The 21,526-nt window shown below is 44.7% G+C and overlaps 1 protein-coding gene across 1 annotated transcript in view; it reads right to left on the reverse strand.

Annotated features, from left to right (window-relative positions):
- The window catches only part of ELP1 (elongator acetyltransferase complex subunit 1), a 31,916-nt gene extending 12,865 nt beyond the window's left edge, over positions 1–19,051 (reverse strand). Inside the window, exons 1-22 of the mRNA XM_041398356.1 lie at positions 18,814–19,051; positions 17,584–17,736; positions 15,927–16,008; positions 13,945–14,025; positions 13,190–13,275; positions 12,515–12,614; positions 11,533–11,623; positions 10,919–11,042; positions 10,217–10,307; positions 8,921–9,151; positions 8,477–8,647; positions 7,792–7,891; positions 6,990–7,172; positions 6,070–6,176; positions 5,481–5,584; positions 4,611–4,664; positions 4,410–4,515; positions 3,601–3,716; positions 2,807–2,880; positions 2,119–2,197; positions 1,777–1,856; positions 780–920 (exon numbers count right to left, since the gene is read on the reverse strand). Of these exons, the coding sequence (XP_041254290.1) occupies positions 780–920; positions 1,777–1,856; positions 2,119–2,197; positions 2,807–2,880; positions 3,601–3,716; positions 4,410–4,515; positions 4,611–4,664; positions 5,481–5,584; positions 6,070–6,176; positions 6,990–7,172; positions 7,792–7,891; positions 8,477–8,647; positions 8,921–9,151; positions 10,217–10,307; positions 10,919–11,042; positions 11,533–11,623; positions 12,515–12,614; positions 13,190–13,275; positions 13,945–14,025; positions 15,927–16,008; positions 17,584–17,736; positions 18,814–18,963 (2,504 nt within the window). The 5' untranslated portion in view covers positions 18,964–19,051. The remainder of the gene's footprint in view (positions 1–779; positions 921–1,776; positions 1,857–2,118; positions 2,198–2,806; positions 2,881–3,600; positions 3,717–4,409; positions 4,516–4,610; positions 4,665–5,480; positions 5,585–6,069; positions 6,177–6,989; positions 7,173–7,791; positions 7,892–8,476; positions 8,648–8,920; positions 9,152–10,216; positions 10,308–10,918; positions 11,043–11,532; positions 11,624–12,514; positions 12,615–13,189; positions 13,276–13,944; positions 14,026–15,926; positions 16,009–17,583; positions 17,737–18,813) is intronic.
- Positions 19,052–21,526: the final 2,475 nt, after the last annotated feature.

The raw sequence follows: 21,526 nt of genomic DNA on the forward strand, positions 1-21,526 counted from the left end.
ATACTTCCATTCATCTCCTTAGTGCCATGACCTAGTTGAGGTGTTAGAACATGGGTTGGACTCGATGATCTTAAAGGTCCCTTCCAACCTAGAAATTCTTTGATTCTGTGATTCACATTTACTATTTCAAAATAGCTTTTCCAGCCAAGCAAATGCTTTGTTTTCTGAAATAGTATGCTGGAAAGTGTCTAAATTCTCAAGGCTCAGCAGCTACTCACCACCTGTCACTCCCCTCTCCACTAAGCTGTCAATAGTTTAACACCATTTCACCAGGCACTGTTATTATCCTATTTTCCCAGCTTTGATCTTTATCTGGTATTGATTCATCCAAGGAGGATGATTACCAGAAAGGTAATCAATCAGGAAAATGGAGCTGATCATTTACAAAGCAATTCAGTATCAAATGAAACAGGTGCTATCTTTCCAAAGGACCAGCTGCTTCCAACAGTCAGCAGCTCACCAAGATGAAAATCTTGCTCATGTCTCCATTCCCACACAGACTGATCCTAAACTGATACTAAACCTTTATAAGCGTCCTGCATCTATTATTTTAATTCTGGTAGTAAAATGTTGGTGTGCTATCTATGGAACTATTAGATGTTTCCAGGACAGCATGCTCAGCAGAAGCAAGGCATGGTATAGTTAATTTTGTGGAGCACAAGCTCACCTCAGAAAACCTAGGCCGAAATAACTGATGTCAAGGACACCTTTGCTTCCTGCCAATGATTTACTAGAAATCCCTCTAATGGTTCCTTCACCTACAGTAAGAAAGTGCTCACTTTTGAGGGTCAATGTGTTCCATGGCAACTCTCATCACGTCACATATGAGGTTTACTTTTTTCTGATCAGGATGCTGGCGTGGCTGGCTGCTACTGCTATCATTCAGAGACGGGTACATACTCTTCGTGAAATCTTCATCTCTATTTAAAAACAGGTAATGTGAATAAGAGCACTGTCCACCACATAGCCCAGAACAAAGACAATAAGGTTAAGGAACTCAAATGCATGCAGAAAATAACTACTCATTAACTGCCACACTAACAAGAAGCTCTCCAAAAATCTCTGTCAGTCCAAACTGATTGTCAACCAAGACAGGCATTAAAAAAAACCCCTAAAACTGGTCAGACAATTACTTCAGTAGCACCAAAAAATCAGAAGACAAGATTTACAAGATACAGCTTTCACTAAATCCACTATGGATATATCCACTGAACAATTCAGAAAAATAAGCAATTTGCCGTTATTTCTGGTCAGGTCAAAACTGAAAATCAAACCAAACACCTAAGTGATAGCACCAGTTCCTGCAATTATTGACTTTAGCAAGCTTGAGAAGTTCTGAAACTACCATCACTGTAAAGCCTCATCACTGAGCCTTTAAGAGAGAAGTCAGGGGACCTGGTTTGAGGATCCAAGCAAGATCCTCAGATGGAGGATAATCTTGGCCTCAGATGAGATATGCACTGCCACCTTGCTCCTCTTTATGACGGAACAAAACTTTATCTGTTCTCACTTACTGCTCTACAGCAAACCAGCAGAGAAGTCAAAGCATGCAGATAATGTACTAATTACTTGCTACAAAAATCTAATGGCTGCCTGCAAACGGGAATTTCCAACAAGACATGCTATCCCTGAAACTATTGAGCCTACTTAAGCCTTTGACTCAACATGCCAGATTTCTGATTCTTTGCACCCACACTGAAGAGTTGCCAATATTTTGACATAATAATGTACCACCACTGATTACATGCATGCTTCCATTGGCAGACTTATACTTACTTCAGTTCAGTGAAAAACAAGTTGATATAGTTCACAGAATCTATTTGCCTGATAAAGGTTTCAGTGTTTTCCAGAAACACCTGAAATGAACAGGAGTATTACCACTGATATTTTGAACAGCAACAACAGGTACACTAAGTGTAAGAATAAATTCAGAAACATTGTCTGAAAGTAGAGGATGAAGGAAATGCTAAATCGGATCTGTCTGTATGATGATGCTGCAGTGCAGAACAGCCATCAATGCTGAAAGCAGTACCACCCACACTTTTGAGCACACTGTTCAGTGAATCCACTGGGGTAGATTAGTATGGCAAACAACACAAGAGAGCTGGGCAGACTTGCCTTGGGATTGTGGTCATAGAGAAGATTGAGGTTGATTCGCAGCTTCCTCATACACTGAAAAGCTTCCCTGAACATAAGCCTGGAAGAATGAGTCAAGCAGGACAGTTTACTTAGTGGATAAGATGCAAATAAAGGCAACCGACTAGAGCTAAGAACAGAACCAGTGCGATGAGAACAGCCTACACAATAAGCTGTGTAGACAGTCTTCCAGAAAAATCTGCAAGGTCAATACAGTTCATTGCTGAACTTTGTAGTGGGACACACCAGCCTGCAAGGTTGATGAAGCAATACAGAACTTAGATTATTTTTATTTCCATTAAAAGAGTGTTACATTTTGTATCAATTTCCCTTTCTGAAAATTTCAATGTAAATGAATTCAGTAAAAAATGGAAAACAGCCAGCTTAATCCTAAAGTGATTGAGATGTCTGGAGAATGGAGCAATGAAGATTTCTCCCACCCATGCAATTTCAGCACACGCGGATGAAGATTTCTCCCACCCACACAATTTTCAGCCCTTCAGTGGTGACGTGAGAAGTACCTGACACAGCTGAAAGCTAGACTTCTAGTTGGTCCCCCTAGAAACAGTTTTGTTCCCCTGAGTTAAGCTTCCCTCTCTTTTCCAGGTCAGTCAGCCTCTAATAGCTCAGACCGCAGGAGGGAAGACAAGAATACAGCAGCACCATTTACCTGTCTAGCCACTTCCGAATCTGGGCAAGAACCAGAGCACGGTGGTGAATGGTCTCCAGATTTCCTCTTGGCATCTATAACACAAGATCCACACAGTTACTTACTTTAGTTACTCTGCTAACATTGTGGGAAAAGTGAGGACTGGCCAGTTTCTTAGGTCTTTCTTAGCAAGTACGTGGGCTTGGTTGTTCACTTCAAAGGACATGCAATTTCAACAACTGTGGAAAAATACCTGACCATTCTCTCAGTCCAGAAACATTCCCTCCTCAGAAGGTTGGACTCTACCCAACAAGGCATGACCCAAAGCAACCTGATCAAATTTTCATGTTAGTCCTGCTCTGAGGAGGATGTTGGACTCCACACCTCCAGAAGTGCCTCTCAAATTACATTTTTCTTCATTCTGTGAATCTCTGGCAGTTCTGAAGAGTGAGCTCAGAAAAAAACTAAGCGCCAGGGCTAATGGAGGGCTGCTAGTAAATATTAGGAAGTGAGTCTTGAGATTCATGGTGAGAGGCCACAATATGTAGCACTACTCCAGCCATTAGGAACTCGAATAGTCCTTCCCAGTTCTGCACATACCTATCTACCTCTACTGAACCAAAGTCCCACAGGTACACTCAAAATCCTTCTGCATCCAGCCAGGCAGCTGGAGATTTGTGAGGTGCTCTGCTGCAGCACTGTAGGGCACCATCTTTGCAGCACTGCACACACTGTTTGCAGGTTGGCAAGGTGCAACAGAGAGAGCCCTGCACATCCTGACAGCACATGTCAGCAGACATGGGCAGAGCACTGACCTGCAGCACCACCTTGGTGTCCTGGGGAACGACGGTGACGATACGTGAACCTCGCTCCACCTTCCGCAGGGTCTCACTGCTGGGTGCAGCAGCACTGCTCAGGCTAGCCTGGAGGGCTGAAGACAGCATTTATCAGCATAATGGCACATGCAGCTCAGTGCCCAATTTAGGACCTCCTATGTTGCAGGAGCCAGGCAAGGCTGTAGTGGACCAACCAATCCACCAGTACAACAGAGATCTTCAACAATTCCTGACAGGATGAGACCTTGTGGAGTGCTGATCACTGCTGAAGCTGTACACAAAGCAGAGCTGTGTCTTCTGCACAACAGGATGACAAAGCTCAACAGACCAGGTAGGAGTAGCACGAAGAGTGTAAAAGGACCAATAAGTTGTTGTCCTGCCTTTACCAAAGCCATCACACTTCTCAAAGCCAGACACCACCAGAACTCTTTCTACAGTGATCCCCTCCCTATCACACACCCTCAAAGAGCACACAGACTTCTTTTGAGCATGGAGGGAAGCAAGAGCATGCAGGGCTAGGCTGATGGAAACAGTGTAAGGGTCAACTACTGCACAAATATTCTTCCCTGTGAAAAACACCTATACTGATACATAGTCATAATTGTCATAATTGCCTGAGCTCCTTGCTCTGTGGTAGATTTCTGAAAGCAGCTGTCTTACTCTCATATCTTTAACACTTCCTTTGAGAAACCCAAATACAACAGGTGTGGATGTGAAAAATGGGGACATCTTGTGTTTCCAAGACAAATGCTATGAGTTATCAACCGGCAGCCAGTGCTGATATTTACCCTTCACTGACAAGTTCTTCAAGCAGAAGCACTGACAGGTGTGCGAGTTGGTTGTCACCAACAAAAACGCATTGTATGTTGCGAATGATGTGATGTTAGAAGCAACCTGTAAAAAGATGAACATTATCAGTTTAGACCAGAATACAGAAGCTGCCTTTGGCAGAGGAAAAGGGCAGGAAACAAGGGGCAAAAGCTGTGTACCTCAATATCATTAACAAAAAACCGGCATCGATCCGTGAGGCCCAAGATCACCTCCTGTAATTAAAATAATGACAATTATGAGCTACCACAACCTCCAGTCTTTCACAACACTGACAAGCACTGGATTGAAATACCTTATAATTAGGTAATGAGTACCTCACGTGAATTACTTAAGAGAAGCCAGACAGCAAGTCATCCAAACTCTCTTCCATGAGGACTTAAAAACTGAACATCTTTAAACACTGCTGGCTAAAAATCCAGCTTGACCTACCCTGTAGCTGTACAGTCACAAAATGGAAGCAGAAGCCATCTAGAAATGCTAGGCTCTTCTATTCAGCAGCACTTGGTCTAAGATACCAGACGAAAAGCTCCACTACAGAGCAAAGCAAAGCAGCTTCCTACAGCTGGATGCACAGTGAAGGAAGGAAACCTCTGAAATACCAGCAAAACTGCTGGTCATTCTTTAAGCTGTTGTAACTATCAAGAAACCATCTCCAACAGAAAAAAGCAGTAGCAGGACACATCTGCAGTAACTCAGTGCAGCCATATTTGCTAATAGGTTAAGTTCAAATAAAACCAACGAAAAGAGTAATTTCAAAAAGAGTGTGGCAGTAAATGCTAGAAATTTCCAATCTGAATTTTCCCACTTTTTAATGAAATTATTGTATTCATAAAACAAGGTGATTGGGTGTTAACTGCAATCCATCCATGCTCCAGAAGGCATGGGAAGATAAGCTTTCAGCTCTGCAAAGGGCCTTATGAAGAACATCATGAACAAGTATCACTGGGCCCTGGGCAGAAGACCATGGTGTACTTTTGGCACAGAAAACAACTGAGTAGGGAATTTAATCTGCTTGCAGTGTCACTTACTTCACCACTGATCCTCGTGATGGAAGTCTGCACACAGCGGTAGGGGAACTGAACAGCAGAGCTACTGCTACTCTGCCAGGGCTCAAGGACTGGAGTAGAAGCCTCTAAGGAGCAAAGAAGATCTAATTGTTTTCCAGCCAAACAAAATCTCAAGACATTAAAACCATATGACACTTATCTTAAGAAAACCAGAACTGGGAATAAGCTACACTATTTGAAAGAGGGGAGGAATGCTGGCACAGAAATCCATGACACAGTGGACAAAAAGGTGGTAACTTCCAGGTGCCTTTATTCCACTGTGGAATGAGAGCGAAGACCTATGAGTGTGGCAGCCAGTCAGTACTGAACTTTGCATGTACATATTCATGTTAACATATGCATGTGTATATATATAAAGTTACCTTTAATTGAATTCTGACACAAATCACTAATTTCAGCCCATTTCTGGGAGGAGAGAAAATACAAAAGCAGCACCAACTACACTGCAAGAGTCACTCAAGTCCCTGAAAGTCACATCATCTCATTAAACCTTTTAAGAAATATGTAACAACTACACCTAAGACCAGATACTTTAACAGGGCCAGCTTACCCCACAGGTATTTTAGGATCCGTCTATCAGTCAGCTGCAGGGCTACAGTTTTGGTCACTGGGCTGCAGTACAGGCTGATCACTTCTCCATCAACAGGCACCGACAACCTGATGCAAGACAAGAGGAAATACAGAACGTCAGTCACAGCAGACACACATAAGAGCAGATATCTCGTTCCTGCCTTTCTTGTAGGCAGACGAAAAGATGCACATCTCCAGCATGGACATACTTTGTTCATGTAAGGATCTTCTGCAGTCTTCTCACAACTATGTCAGCTGACAGTGGCAATACAGAGCACCAGCAACTCCAGCCAACAGGCAACACCTAACTGTGCTGGTCAATGTCTGCACTGCAGCACTCTGCAAACACACCCCTTTTTCTGTTCTACAGTTCACATGCAAATCATTCTGTCTTTGCTGGGTGAGTGCTGCAAAAAGCAGCTCTCCTGATCTTTTTGGGAACCATTTTTCTGCACCCCAGGTGGCTTTCTTCTGTGTCTCGTTTTAGCTCAACTGACCCCACAAAGACCAGCAGGTGAGGAAGAGGAAAAGAAGGAGGAAGACAGCAATTTTGATGGCTACTGGTCCCCTCCTGGACCTTGACAATGGTGGGCAAAGGAATGGAGGAATTCAGTGTCATGTGCCATCCCCTCTCCCCCAAGGGCCTCGAATTCCAAGGAACAGAGTTCTGTACTAATACAGGCATGTTTAGCATGCCCCCTTGCCAGGCTGGGTGCAGGCATCAGGACTATAGCCAAGTGCTGACCAGCAGGCAGCTTCATGAGCTGTTTGGTTCTCCTGTCAGTAGAGAGCCAAATTCCTTAACTCATGGCCTCCAGGCTAATAAGAGACTTAATTCCTTCTAGGCACTGTCCAGAAAGCATTCTCAGACTTCAGCCACAACTGACAGATCTCTAGTACCGTAAATTCAGGCACTCTTCTTCAGCTCCAGCCACGTGAGGCACTGCAGTCAGATGGTGAAGAACAGACTGAGCAGCACGCTGACCTTGACCAACAACCAGGAAGCTGTCATCTGGCAGCCAGGTGAGAAATCGGAGCCCCAGAGGATTCATCACTTCATTGCTGCTGCTGCTCACATCAATTCTGCCACAAAATAGGAGAGTTTGGGACACAAATAGAACCTGATTTCAATAAGCCACCTCACTAAACAGGCAGAGGACTTGCTGAGCATGGCCTGGCTGTTTAAATACACAGCATTGCTGGGAGGGCTCCAGTGCAGAAACACCAATACCCAATGCATTAATCCTATCACAGGCTGAGCTGGAGATAAAGGATGAGACCTAGGAAGCTCCATCTGTTTCCCTATGTAGTACTGCTTCCATGCCAACTACCTCTAGGAACAGAGAGCATGTGGGATTTTTAACCTCATCACTGTCTCTACCATGCAAGCAGCTCTGTTGCCCTGTGTGATGTGATCATGGGTCTGGGCACTGCACCATCATTCCTTTGTGCACAGACACAGGAAGGCACAGGAAAAGATATCTCACTGCAGTCATTACCAGTCATTGGTTCTGCTAGATTGAGACCTCAGTAAAGGGTGTTTCAAAGCACTAGTTGTAGGCATAGTGTCCATAAAATGAAACCATGTTATCCGATAGTCTCTTAATAATCTTGGGAAAAGTGGTAAGAGCTGTGACCTCTAAAGCATCCAGTCAGGTACAACCCTCTTCTCCTCTCTACAGCTGTAGTAGTTCTATATTACCTGTAGATTTTATCCAGGTACGGTGTTTCTACAGATGCTTTAAAGCCATTTCCTCCCACAGCTCCAAACTTGACAGAAGAGTCATTCACTGTAATTTGTCCTAGCAAACACAAAGCAGAACAAAGCAGAGTTTAGAGATCCAGCCAACAGAGCTCCTTCCACCTTCAATCTTCACAAAAAGTAGATGCTATGTGGAAGTATTAAAAAAGTCAGAAAATGCCATCCCTACTTTTACAGCCAAAATGTTAATTCTCATTAACACTCACTTTGAGGAAGACAGTCACATTCCGACACTGCTGTACAAACCAGCTGTTTCCTCACAGCACACTGTGTGTGTGAAATGCTGGGTGCCCCAGACAGGTTCTCAGACACTTCCCAGTGACAGTCATCATCATGCCATCAGAGCAGCTTATGCAAGATACCATGTGCTGCACTCAAGCAGTACAGGGGAATATTACCAGCACAATGACATAGTCAAGTGCCAAACACTGTCTTCTCACAAAGTCAATGCACCACCAAAATGCTTCTATGTCGCTCAAACTACTGGAAATGAGAGCAGAGCTTGAACTCACACTTAAACCAAGTATATCTTGTGTAAAGATTTAAGTGACCACCACCTAGTCTCCTAAGGTACTGTTCTCATGAACACAGGGTTTCTTTTAACAAGGTTGCAACATGCTCTCACCATATCTGTACAAAGAGATCCTGTTATCAGCATCCAGGACAGCCATGTCCCCACTATGTCTGGGATCTGTGTGAAATGCAATCTGATTAACTGCCTGTTGGAGCTGGAGCTCATAGGTACACATGGGTGGAGGCACCACAGCGTGCTGGAAGGCTGTGACAAGCACTTTATCTGTGGAAGAAAAGAGAAGAAATTCAAGATGAACCCCAGTCCAAATGTTAGTGAAGCTCTTCCTGGATTCTTTATTCAAAGCAGAAATAATGTTACAGGAAAATGTTTGGTGTGCTCTTAGTGGTTATCTTCATTGAGCTAACCCTGAAGCATCTATCAATTACATGGACCCCTTCCTAAAAGTGTTGTAGAAACAACTAAAAGAAGAACAGAATACAAAAGGCTACCCCACCTTTTCTGACCCTAGAGCAGGAATGCTGTCCCACTGCTTACCTCCATCTATAACAGCCACATTTGCCATATGCTGACTATTCTCCCCCAGCCCACAGTCTGTGGTCCAGTGCCAGTCGTAGAAGAGGTAATGCCAGTCCTGGCAGAGGATATGCAGTCTATACAGGTTCTCTCGGTCCCATAGCAGTGACACCAACTGATTTTCCTCCAAGCTACCGAAGTGCAGGCTCTGCTTTAGGTACCAGTGATAGTTCCCTGTGGTCCACAGTTGAACTGCAGAAAAACAAATAGTTACTACAGAGTAGTATTTGTATTTGAGACCCAACTCAAACCCTCCCTCCCAACCACCACTGCCCTTCTACGGGTGGGTTAAGTGCAATTAAAATAAAAGTTCTAGTCTTCAGTCCATGAGCTATGTCATACAACATACAGCACAAGAAAACAACACACTGTGGAAAAGTCAATCCTAAAATTCACCGAGCTACCCTTTGAGACAGTACCCTTGTTTAATGAAGGACTCAGATCTTTACTATTCCATTTGTACCACTTCCAGTTACAGCAGCCTGGAAGATCTTTCAACTCAGGCTGAACAGTTCCTCCTCACCAGCTGCGCTGGTTTTGGCTGGGGTAGTTAATTTTCTTCGCAGTGTCAAGTATGGGACTGTGTTTTGGATTTGAACACAGCATGGGTAAGTGATGTTTTAGTTATTGCTAAGCAGGGCTTACAGAGAGCCAATGTCTTTTCTGCTTTTTGTACTGCCAAACTGCCAAGCTGGCAAGGAACTCGGGGATGCACAGGAGGTCAGGAGGGCACACAGTCAGGACAGGTGACCCCAGCTGATTAAAGGGATATTTCAAACCACATGACATCATGTTCATATATAAAATGAGAGGAAGAATGAGGAAGAGTGCGTATTTGGAGTGATGGCACTTTTCTTCCCAAGTAACCATTACACGTGATGGGTCCCTGCTGTCCTGGAGACAGCTGAACACTTGCCTGTCCAAGGGAAGTGGTGAATTAATTCCTTGCTTTGCTTTTTATGGCATGCATGGCTTTTTCTTTTTCACAGTAAACTGTTACTATCTCAACCCATGAGTTTTCCAGCTTTTACTAGCCTGATTCTCTCCCTGATACTGCTGGTGGGGAAGTGGGCAAGTGACTGTGGGGCTTGGTTGCTAAATTAAACTGGCTGCATGGTTAAACCATGACACCAGCACAGTGGTCTCAAAGCCACTGGCAAGCCTCCATAGTGTCTCCCTACCTTGCAGGTAAGTACCTGCTGCTAACAACATTTGCAGGCACGCATTAAGAGCCAGAGCCCCAAGGAGCGCTCTCACCATAAGTGTTTGGGTTGGAGTTTTCCACCTCCACATCTTCCAGCCATATAGCCAGAATTGTAGAATCTGCATTCCAAAGCATTTCATTAACCTGCAGAAACAAACGTAGCTGTTGCTGATATTCTTGCTCCCAGAAAGTTTACAAGACCAGGAGTTGCTCCAACAACAACAGGTACATTGGTTAATATACAAACAGAGCCCACATGTATCACAAAGTTCCGACAAGGCATCCTGAGAAGACCACAGGTGAAGAGGCCACAGAAATGACAGCAGCCTTCTCTTTGCTTTCCTTGACATTGAGTTAAGCATCTGCCAAAAGACACCCCAGCATCCAAGCACAGAAGCTGAAGTAATGCCCTAGCAACAGCTTCTCATTCATTTGGGATAATACGAGTAAATAACCTCTTTGCAATGGCTGACATGCTGAAAAGTACTTTTGAATCATTTGTCTAGTACAAAGTATATAGAGCACAGAAGTACCCCAGGGCTACAATCATCCTGTACTATGTGTCTTTGTACTACGGGCTTGCGGAGGGCATGGCATCTTCTCCACAGCCTTCTTCATTGTTCTCTTTTCAGGTCACTCCTCCCATTAGGATAAGCACAAAGTACTAGGTTAAAAACCTCTTCCTAGAATCTGAAAGATATCTAGTCCTCTTCTCCATTACTCTCTCATCAAAGAAGCCCAGACAAGGAACTTACTTTGACCTGCCCTTTCTGGAAAGGGAGGGTGAACTCTCCATGAAGAAGTCCATTCTTTTCCAAAAAAACCACGTCATGTCTGTTGGGTTTTTCTTGTGTAGATGCTATCAGGTTTCCTGAGGGCCTTAAAAAAGAGCCAAATGAAAATTCATTGCTCACACAATCACTGACTGTCATTCTAAACCCCAGTCATCTCACATTTTTTTCCAGTGACATGAAGAAAAATGCAGCAGAGGATGTGTTTTCCTCAGCACTGTTCAGACAGTCATAGATCCAGCACAGATCAGAGCTTATGATAGCCACAGGTGACGAAATAAATGTCAGCACTAGGAAAGGAACCTGTAATATTTCTTTTTATACAGCTGAGCCCAAACCTACTTGACACTGACTTTATGCAAGACTCTACCCCTTCTTCCCACTTGTGATGCAAGTATCAGGATTTTCAGGGTTTAAAGGGCTACTCTTCCTCATGCTGAATCAGAAGGCAACTTTCATCAAGTTTTGGAAAAGAATCAACAAAACACTGAAGAAATTAAAATGATGCTGATCAAAGACTGTGACCAGGGAAGAACAAGCACCATGGCTGTTGGCATGCAGACTGCAGTACTACTCACTTCCAGGACAGTGCTTGTTCTAATCCTGAGATAGGCTCACTTGTTGATTGCAGTACAAGCTCTCTGCTCCATACCCGGACCTTCCGAGCACCTACAGATTGAGAGAGCAATGAGACAAAAGTCTAAGAAAACTGGGAAGAGACTTTCCTAATTTTATGAGAGTAGAAGAGCAAATTTTCATGCTCATGCATAAAAAGGAGATTTCTCCTGTACACCTTAAGGGCTAACAATTTATTCTGTATCAGGCAGTTCTCCCATAGCAACCAAGTGACTACAGGAACTCTGTTAGGAATTTCAGTATGATGTAGTTCAGTCATAAACATCTTCCGCTCCAGCTTTCACCATGGAAACGTTAAAAATCTTGCTATAAATTTACAATCCTCCCTTATCTGAAGTACTGAAGGTAAAAATTCAAACCAGTGGAAGAGCAGCGCAGTTTCATGCAGTTCAATATGTTAACCAATATATTTAAACTGCTCAGAAAGTAGCATTTACCATGGAAAACATCAGCTACAGTCTTAGAAATAATGCATATGCTCATTACCTCTTTGACTTCAGGGCAAAACCAAGGGAAAAGTATCACCAGTATCTTAAAAAACTTGTGCAAGGCTAAACTCTAGTATGAGGGACAGTGGGTATATGAACCCAAACATATTCATCCATTTGGCATTAAGAGCCTATCAGGTATTGCTTAAAGCTTGAGCAGGTGAAAGAAATAGTTCAGATGGTATCTGCAAAGTAGTACTCCCTCTTGGCATCTCACTGAACTGAAAACCAAACCACAAAGAAAGCATTCAAAATATCGTATCCATAAAATGGCTCTGAGAACATCAGAACAGAGAAAAGGGTGATTAAATAGCTCAACTCACCCTCATTCTACGTGGTCCACAGATCACAAACATTCCTTATCTAGGCCTTACCTAGATTCTGCTTAAGAAGCCCTTCACACAAGCTGGTATTTCAAAGAAGTGCGGTGCCATACCTGTTTCTGGACAGACAGCACTCACTGCAACAAACTGCCCGTCTCCTCTCCACGTCACGCGAGGTCTGCCATCATCCCAGGCTGATGTTGGTAACACTTCCTGAAGCCACACAAAAGGAAGTTGCACCAAAGCTTAGGAAGGCAACTGCTGCCTTTGTCTACACAGACTGCTCTTTCAAGAGCCTTAGGATGAAATCCATCCATTAAAAAGAGTCAAGACTAGTAAGTTAAAAACTCACTATTTAAAATGTTGTTTCAGGAAACACTAGAATTAAAACTATTTAATTCAATCTGTGCCTCCTCCAAGTGCATATGACTGTGTCTTCACATGACCACACACTATCCTTCTCATCCACTGGGGTCTCTACTTACAGACAGCAGTGCATAAGCTGGACATATGGTCAATTGAAATTTGCTCAAGATTGATGCTGGAATGGCTGCAAATATTACTTTGAGCTCTGTTTCAAAAGTAAGAACTCCCTGATGCTTTCTGGAATTCAAAGAAAGATAAGAATGTATGATTTCAGACAACATAGAAACAAATAGAAGCAGCATATGAAGACAGCTACCAGAAAGGTGGTGGCAAATCAGTATCACAGGAATAACAGAAACTCTTTTTATGAATGTTTTTTTCTGAGAGAGCATTGGCTTGACACAAAAAAAGCAGTATAATACCGTCTGTTTGCGATGTGCTGCCTGTTTCCCTTCTGATCCATGGAACTGTGTCTCCTTTTTACCCCAGCCAAGTGCAACAAGCTTTCCTGGAAAAGAAATAATCCTTGTAGTGGAAGATTTACAGATAATACCTGAACTACTGTGCACTATGTACACAACCACAGCCTTAAGCAACCCACACCTTTGTGGACGCCACAGTCTGGTCAGACAGAAAGCCAGATAAACTTTCCCAGGAATTGTTCTGGGGAGTTTTGAGAAGGCTGAGAGAAAGAATTAAAACAATCTTGCAGCTGGTGTTTTGAACAGTTGTTTTCCCATTGTATGTTCAGCAAAGGGCTTCTTCTTAATTAACCAGTGGTTAGAGGGTGTTGATTAAATGACCAATCAGGTCCACCTGTATCGGAATGGTGCATAAGAACAATGGGTTTCTAATAAAACTCAGCCTGCTGAAGAGAGTTAATGTGTCACCTCACCCCGGTTCCTGACTCATCAGTGACACACCTTCTCCCCAGATTTTATTCTAAAAACTTGCTGGGAAGTTATGTAGTCTAGAAAGTACTTTGGTACATGGAACTTGAATTTATGCCGACAAGTAACAATATTGACTTTACCCTTCAGCTGTCCAGCAGCATTACAATCTAAATAAAATGTCTCCTGGGGCCTCAAAATGCTCAGCTCCATCTCCTTACTTTCCATGTGCTTACAACATAGCAATTACACCAGCTAGGGCAACTTAATTTCAGTGCACCTCTCACCTTCTCCAAACTCATCTTGGTGGATTTGCTTCTCAGTAATTGGTTCAAAATCCCTTGTCATCATGATGAGTGTCTGCTGACCTGCAGGGCAGATATTAAACACAGTATTGGTAATGGTATGTGCAGCAAATAAAAACTCAAGTGCTCTCCTGTGTGCACCTATTGTTCTGTCATGGACCTGAATACAGAAAACACAGTACCAGAGAGAACATATCCTTCAAAGCATGAAACCTCAAACTGGAAGAGAACACTTCCAAGTTTTTCTCCTCAAAAATATGCTTCCTGGCCTAACCTTAAAAAGTTTTTTCACCTTCCAAACAAATATCTTGTTCCTTTTCTCTGGACATAGGAAGGACAAGAAAGCTACAGGGAACAGTCACCACAGATTCATGAAAAGGAAATCATACCATCCAGATAACCTCCTACAATGAGATGACCAGCTTGTGCATATGGGGAGAATGGTGGATTTCATTTACCTTGACTCTAATAAGTCTTTTGATGCTGTGTGCCACAACATCATCACAGACAAACCTGTGAAGTATGGGAGAGATAAAAGGACAGTGAGAACCAGCTGAACTGCCAAGCTCAAAAGCTTGCTAGCACTGTCAGTACGTGCAGCTCAAGGTCAGTCACTGGCGTGCCCCTGGACACTAGGGGCAATCATTAACATCGTTCTTAATGACCCAGAGAATGGGACCCCTTGAAGTTTGTAGATGACACAGAACTGGAAAAAGCAGCAGGTACAGCAGAAGGCTGTGCAGGGACCCTGTCATTTAGGCAAGATCGGCTGCCCAGAACTTCATAAAGCTCAACAAGAAAAACATGTCCTGCATATGGAAAATAATAATCTCAGGAACTAAGACAGACTGGGAATCAAGTGGCTGGAGAGCAGCTTGGAAAAAAACTACAAACTGTGTTTCCTGAGGCACCAAGCTGAACTAACTAGCAGTATGCACTGCTGCACAGGTGGACAACAGCACCCTGGCTGCATTAGGAGTGCTGCCAGCAGGTTGTGGGAGGTGATCTTGCTCCTCCACTCTGTGTTGGTGAGGCACATGGAATGCTGACTCCATTTTTGGGCTTCCTAGAGCAAGACAAACAAGGACATACTGGAGTGACTCTTGCAAAGGGTCAAAACGATGATTCAGGGCTTGAAAAATCTGTCACACGAGTGGAGGCTGAGACAAGCCACACTGCCCTGGAGAGAAGGCTTCGGGGGAATCTATCAGTATGTGTAAATATATTATGCGGGAGTACAGTAAAGAAGATACAGCCACGTTGTTTGAGGTGCTGAGGGACAGCACAAGAGGCAATGGGCACAAACTAAAACACAAAAAATTTCCTTAAAACCTAAGAAAAGTTTTTAGGTTTTTTCGGTTTTTTTTACTCTGAGAGCAGTCACAGACAGAAACAGGATGCCCAGAGGGTTGTGGGGTCTCAAACCTAACTGGGCAAAATCCCCAAACAACTTGCTCTAGGTAACACACATTGAGCAAGGTGGTTGGAATAGGGAGTCTCCAGAGTTTCCTTTCAGTCTCAACTCTATGATTCTTTTTTGTCTGAAGCTAATTTTATTTTCTAGATGAGTCATACCTGTAGTTAATTAGGGCCTGTGACACATATATTTCATACCAAAGGCCAAGAAACAGTTTTTGTTATGAAGAAGCCAAATGGTGATATAAAGGAGTCTTTATGTTTTTGAGGCAAGATCAAATGTGCTCCCTGGGAAGATTTTAAGTACTAAAAACTCTTCCACAAAGCAGCTTTTTGGGCATAATCAATTTCTGCTTGGATCTCTGAAACACCTTATGAACCATGAAATAAAATCTAATATATAGGATCTGGTAAAGTGTTTCCCACTTTAAGTCCTAGTCCCAGTTTCGTAACTTTTTCATCCTCTATCTCAATTTTGGATGTTTTGTGCTTTGGCCATACAGAGTTTCACTCCTACAGGCAGAAAGCTTACACGCTGTTGTTGATACCTGTTGCAAGCAAAACAAGCTCTTGGTCAGGACTCCAGCTCATCACACTCAGACCGCTATACACAGTTCCAACACATTCCACCTGCAAGACCAAAATAAGATCACAGGAACATGAGTGCAGCACTATCCCAGCACAAAAGCAAACAGTCACCAAGGGAAAAGAAAATAGTCTTCTACTTAAAAAAAATCTAAAGTCTAACTTCACACTTTGGGTTGAACAAAACAAAAGACACATTTCTGGCTAAAAATGGTTCCAGAATGTTTACGAATGAGAGCCCAGGTAAGGTAGAGTCTAGCACATTCTACCATACAATGTTTTAGAAAGAGCTTTATTCTGCAACTCTCAGTCCTAAGTCAGCACACATAGTGTCAATACTAACATGACCTGATAGGGCTTGTGATTACACTGGTAAATATTCTTCAGTAACAAAACACAGACATAATGATTCTTACCTAGAGAATTCCAACACACAGGTAAACTCTGACCAGCCTGTGAATGCTGAACTTGACAACTGTATATACCTGCACCAAAGTCAAAGTTTGTGGAAAATTGGGCTAGTTTTACTGGGCCATCATGAGCAAGTACTAGCAGCAGGCAGAGAACTTTTGTTACACATGGTTACCCTGATTTGCAAAAGGCATGGAACAGAACAACAAATATACCACTTGTTGTGATAAAAAGCAAGATTATGCCATTCAAGAAATTAGGCTTGGGTGTCACAAACTTTCCAGGTAAGAAAAGTGAAACTGGGCACCTGTCAGCAGAGTAACTATCACTCACACAGAGAGGGCCTCAGAATAAGCAGAAGAATCTTCCAGACCTCCTTCTTGGTGCCCATACTGCACCAAAAGAAGACTGGAAAGTAAAGCAAAAAACCAGAAAAGTAAGCCAAAACCCCACAAAATAATCTGAAGTTAAACCTGTTCTCTGATGCAACTATACTGCATCTACACTGTAATTTTTATTCCCTCATTACATGTTGTAAATTGCAATACAGGACACATTTTTCCAATACAGCTATCTGCATATTTAAGTGGTGTCTGCAAATCAAGTGCAAACTGCAAATAACCACAATTTTACAGCTAACCCAGACAGACTATCACCATCTCATGCCCACTTAAACCTGCACTGTTGGACTGGTACTGTGGGAGCTGATTCAGATTTCAGAGGGTGCTGTTGTGGTGTTTCAGTGTCCTGCTGAAGATGACACAAGACACTGAGGAAGGAACAGAAAGCAAGTATCTCAGTTTCTGCCATATCCTGAATCATGTCAACATGTATCAGCTGATAACAAAACAGCAGCTACACAGTGGATTATGAATGGATTACTTTATTCTTTACCTAATCTCAGCAATATCCTGTTTCTGTAAAACTCTCCAGCAGATCCTTTGCTGCTAGGAGCCCACTGAGCAAACTCAGAGGACCCAGGCTGTGGACAGGCAAACCATCATTTCAATTCAAGTTCTTTTACAAAGTATATATTCTGTCTTTAGTCATTCCCAAAGCTCCCACAAAAATCAGCTTGTCTGCCCAGAAAAAGGAGACTAGCCACAGCTCAGTATGCAGTGAGTGCACAACTGGCCACTAAAGAAATTTTAAGTGTTACTCTTTCCTCTGAAGTCCCTCAGTACTGTTGAGTCTTTCCTGCCATGTTACCTGTTCTGTGCTCAGATTGCACAGTAGGATGTCTCCAGCTGCTGTAGCAACACACACACTCTCCTGCTCTGGAAGATCTTCAACACCCACAATGCAGCCACTTCCATCCTCAGGCAAGAACCCATCCACAGTCAGGGAAACTTGTCTTGACACCTTGACAGAGAAAGGCCAATGGCTTACTAATTATACATCACCTCCCTGGGATTTTTGCAGAAATGACAACGCAAAAGACATAGGTATATTTCATCCTACTGCAGTTACACAAAGCACTACACAGTAGAAAAGTGTGTGAATGGCACCAGAAAAAAGTCAGCTTGCAAGAACTTATCTTCACTTATGCTAAAAGCGATAGAAGAAAATGAGAAAACCCACATATGGAAGCAAACAATACACCATTTCCAATTTGCCCTGCTAATCATCTTTCAACATCCTTTTCACATTTCACCACAATATCAACATTAAGAAACGCATGGGTAGCTGCTTAAAGTGTCTCACTGCTCTTAAGGAGACATGCAGACTACTAGACACAGCATAAAATACGATTTCTAAGAAAAATCATTTGGATGGTTAAGGTACAGCAATCTTTGAAAATTAAATCCCTGGAAAGCTCCAAAGCTTTTCTGTCAGTTAATTTCAGAACTGAATGTACTGAAGGAATTAGATGCCTCAGAGTTGCACACTGAGAAGAAAGCAACCCAGCTCTAACAGGAATTCATTATATTAATTTCATTTCATATTAATTTCATTCTAAAGCATTCTATTACTTTAGCAGCATGATGGCCTTTCTCCCCCCCACCTCCACCAGTGCAAAGTTTCCAAAGTTTCCTCTTGTACTTTCCACCATCTCTTCGCATGCTTGGTTCTGTTTTGTGAACCTGTCCGGATGCAACTGTTCGCCAGATCGTGCTTAAGACTAAACCCCGCGAATGACACGCGTCTAACACAGCCACGCTCTTAAAAAGGCAGATTTAGTATTTTAGAAGCACAGAAAGCCTCTTCAAGCCACGGAGATCACAGTGCAGCGGCTTCCACGGCACCGTGAGACAGCAGCAAGCGGCGGCGGGGAGCCGCGGGGGGTCCAAGACCGCGCACACACCGCCGCGAAGGGGGAACCGCATGAGGAGACAGCCGAATTCCCGGCGAGCTCCCGCTGGCGGAAGCTTTGGAACCAAAGCCGACTCCAACACGCCGGCAAGCACCAGAACCCTGTCCCGCAGCCGCGGTGCTCACCGAGTCCTCGCCGGGGCGCAGCTCCACGAGCCCGTACTGGGAACCCACAAGAACCGCGCCGGGCTCGGCGCCGAGGCAGAAGCACTGCGGGGTGCCTGTGGAGGTGGCGGAGCGGCACCCGCCGGCCCGCAGCAGCCGCAGGTTCCTCATGGCGGAGGGAGCGAGCGATGGAGGCCGGGCAGCGATGGACGCCAGGCACCGTGACCGCCTCACGGCGCCGCCATGTCGCGCAGCGCGGGCGGGCGGGCGCAGGCGCCGTGCGCGGGTATCGATGGCAGGGCGGAGCGGGGCCTTCCCCTGCACAGGCCGTGCGGGAGCGCCGGCTTGGAGCTGCCCGCCGCCGTGTTGAGGCGGCAAGTGGAGCGCTGCGAGTCCTCAGGAGCTCAGCTCCCTGTGAACCTGCACGAATAACAGAATCGCCGAGGCTGGAGGAGAGCTTTAAGGTCACCCAGTCCAACCATCCACCCGGCACTGCCACTGTAACCCTTAAACCACATGTCCAGATACAGATGCTTAAACAAGAGGAATGGGAAACTTCACCGCCTCCCAGGGAAACCTATTCCAATGCCTGACCACCCTGACAGTGACAATTTGATTTTTTTTTTTTTTCTAATATCTAATCTGAATCTCCCATGTCAGACTAAGGCCATTTCCTCTTGTCCTGTCACTGCAGGCACGGCAGGAGAGACTGAGCCCCACCTCACTACACCGGCCTTTCAGGGAGTTTTACAGAGCAGTGGGGTCAGCCCTGAGCCTCCTTTTCTGGGGACCAAACAACCCCAGCTCCCTCAGCTAGTTCTCATAAGACATGCTTTCCGATCCTTTCATGAGCCTTGTTCCCTTCTCTGGACACACTCCAGCACACCAATGTCCTTTTTAAAGTGAGCAGCTAAGAACTGGACACAGCACTTGATGTGCAGCCTTGCCAGTGCCGGTGTATAAGATGACAGTGAGAGCAGGATGGTTCTTTTGGAGCCATTCGGGCACTGGCCAGCTGAAGCGCTCCAGCTGAGGCTTCCAAGGCACTTACAGGCCAGCCTTGACACAGGTTAGTGCTGTCCTGATGCCACTGCTTCTGTCACACTCTGCCATCTCTCTCCAGGCATGGCTGAGGGGGAGAAGGTAGTTCAGCCTTCAGGGGAAAGAAGGACTTTGTGCAATCAGTTATACCCTTCACACTTCCCCCTTTTCCTAGTGGAACTAGACTCAGTCAGTACTGATGATAAGAAAGACATGGAGCTATTGGAGAAGGTTCAGTGGATACAAACATAATTTGGGGCCTGGAGCTTCTCTCTTATGAGGAGAGACTGTGGGACCTGGGCCTGTTCAGTCCAGAAAAGACTCACAGGGGATCTCATCAATACATCCAAATATTTCAAAGGCAGGTGACAAGAAGATGATGCCAGATTCTTTTCAGTGGTGCCCAGTGACAGGATGAGAAGCAGTTGTCATAAACTAAAACACAAGAACTTTCACCTTAGCATGAGGAAGAACTTCTTTATGTTGAAGTCATCAGAGCACAGGAACAGGCTGCCCAGGGAGGTTGTGGAGTTTCCGTCTCCAGAGACATTACAATCCTACCTCAATGCATTCTACTCTAGGTGATTCTGCCTTGGCAGGGAAGGTTGGAATAGGTAGTCTCCAGAGATCCCTTCCAACCCTAACAATTCTGTGATTCTGTGTGATTCTGTAATCCAGTCTACTGGCCAAGTACTAACAAAAGACAAATTTGAGACAAACTGTCTTTGTCTATGGCAATCTAAATTTCGCATGTTGTAATCAGCTTTATGTGCTCTACAGTTTGGCAGCTTAGGCCAGTGGAAAGATAGGGCACACCTGGACAGGTTTGCTTTTTGCTGTTCTGGTACTAAACTTGGCTAAAATCAGTGATAAAACTCAGTAATGCTTTCTCAACTCAGAGAGTGACTTTTTTGAGACCAGTGGAAAAGGTACAGCTATCACTGCACAGGAGGAAAATTAAAGCCATCCAGACTCCTTATTTTTGGGATAAAGGCATAAGAAGTGCTTTCCCAGGCCAGTACAGCACCTGCCAAGGCCAGCAGTGCCTGGCTGCACTGGTAGGAGGAAAGGCAAGTGTCAGAGAGCAAGTGAACCTAGCTGTGCTGTGTGTCTCATCCCTTGTGTCCCCAGGACCTACACTGCTTCATTAGGGTGGTCTGACACCCCTCTTCCTTGCAGTATCTTTTCCAGAGGCTTTTTCCTTTGGCGCAGCTTGATCCTATCAGCTTCCAGTGTCCCAACTCAACAATTTACCACTGTTCTTACCCTGTGAAATGGGCTTGGCTGAGTTGCCCCAGCTGACCGTGCGTCTCGCAGCGTCTGCATCCACCACCCGGTGGTTTTGCAGCTCTGGGGAGAAGTGTCCCCACGGCAGATGGCACTTGTTGGTCCCGTCTAGCCCACGAGCTGTCCCCCTCTGCTTGCTTGCCTTCCGTGGGTCGCATCACCCCGATTAACCATTTTCTTTCCGAAATGCCGTATATCGTTGTTGTTACTTTTCCCGCGGCTGCACCTGACGTCCCCCGCCCCGCTCCGGCTCCTCCGCCGCGCCCCCGCCGCTGTCCCGGGGCCCCGCCCCGCCGGCACCGCCGCAGACCGGCCCTGCAGGAAGCGTGGGGCGGCGGCCAGCGCAGGTATTCCCGGCAGGAGCTGCGGGTTGCCACGCTGCCACGTTCTTCCCCCCCAAAACAAA

This window comes from Onychostruthus taczanowskii, unplaced genomic scaffold, assembly GCF_017590055.1.
Source record: "Onychostruthus taczanowskii isolate IOZ18803 unplaced genomic scaffold, ASM1759005v1 scaffold145, whole genome shotgun sequence".
NCBI lineage: Eukaryota > Metazoa > Chordata > Aves > Passeriformes > Passeridae > Onychostruthus > Onychostruthus taczanowskii.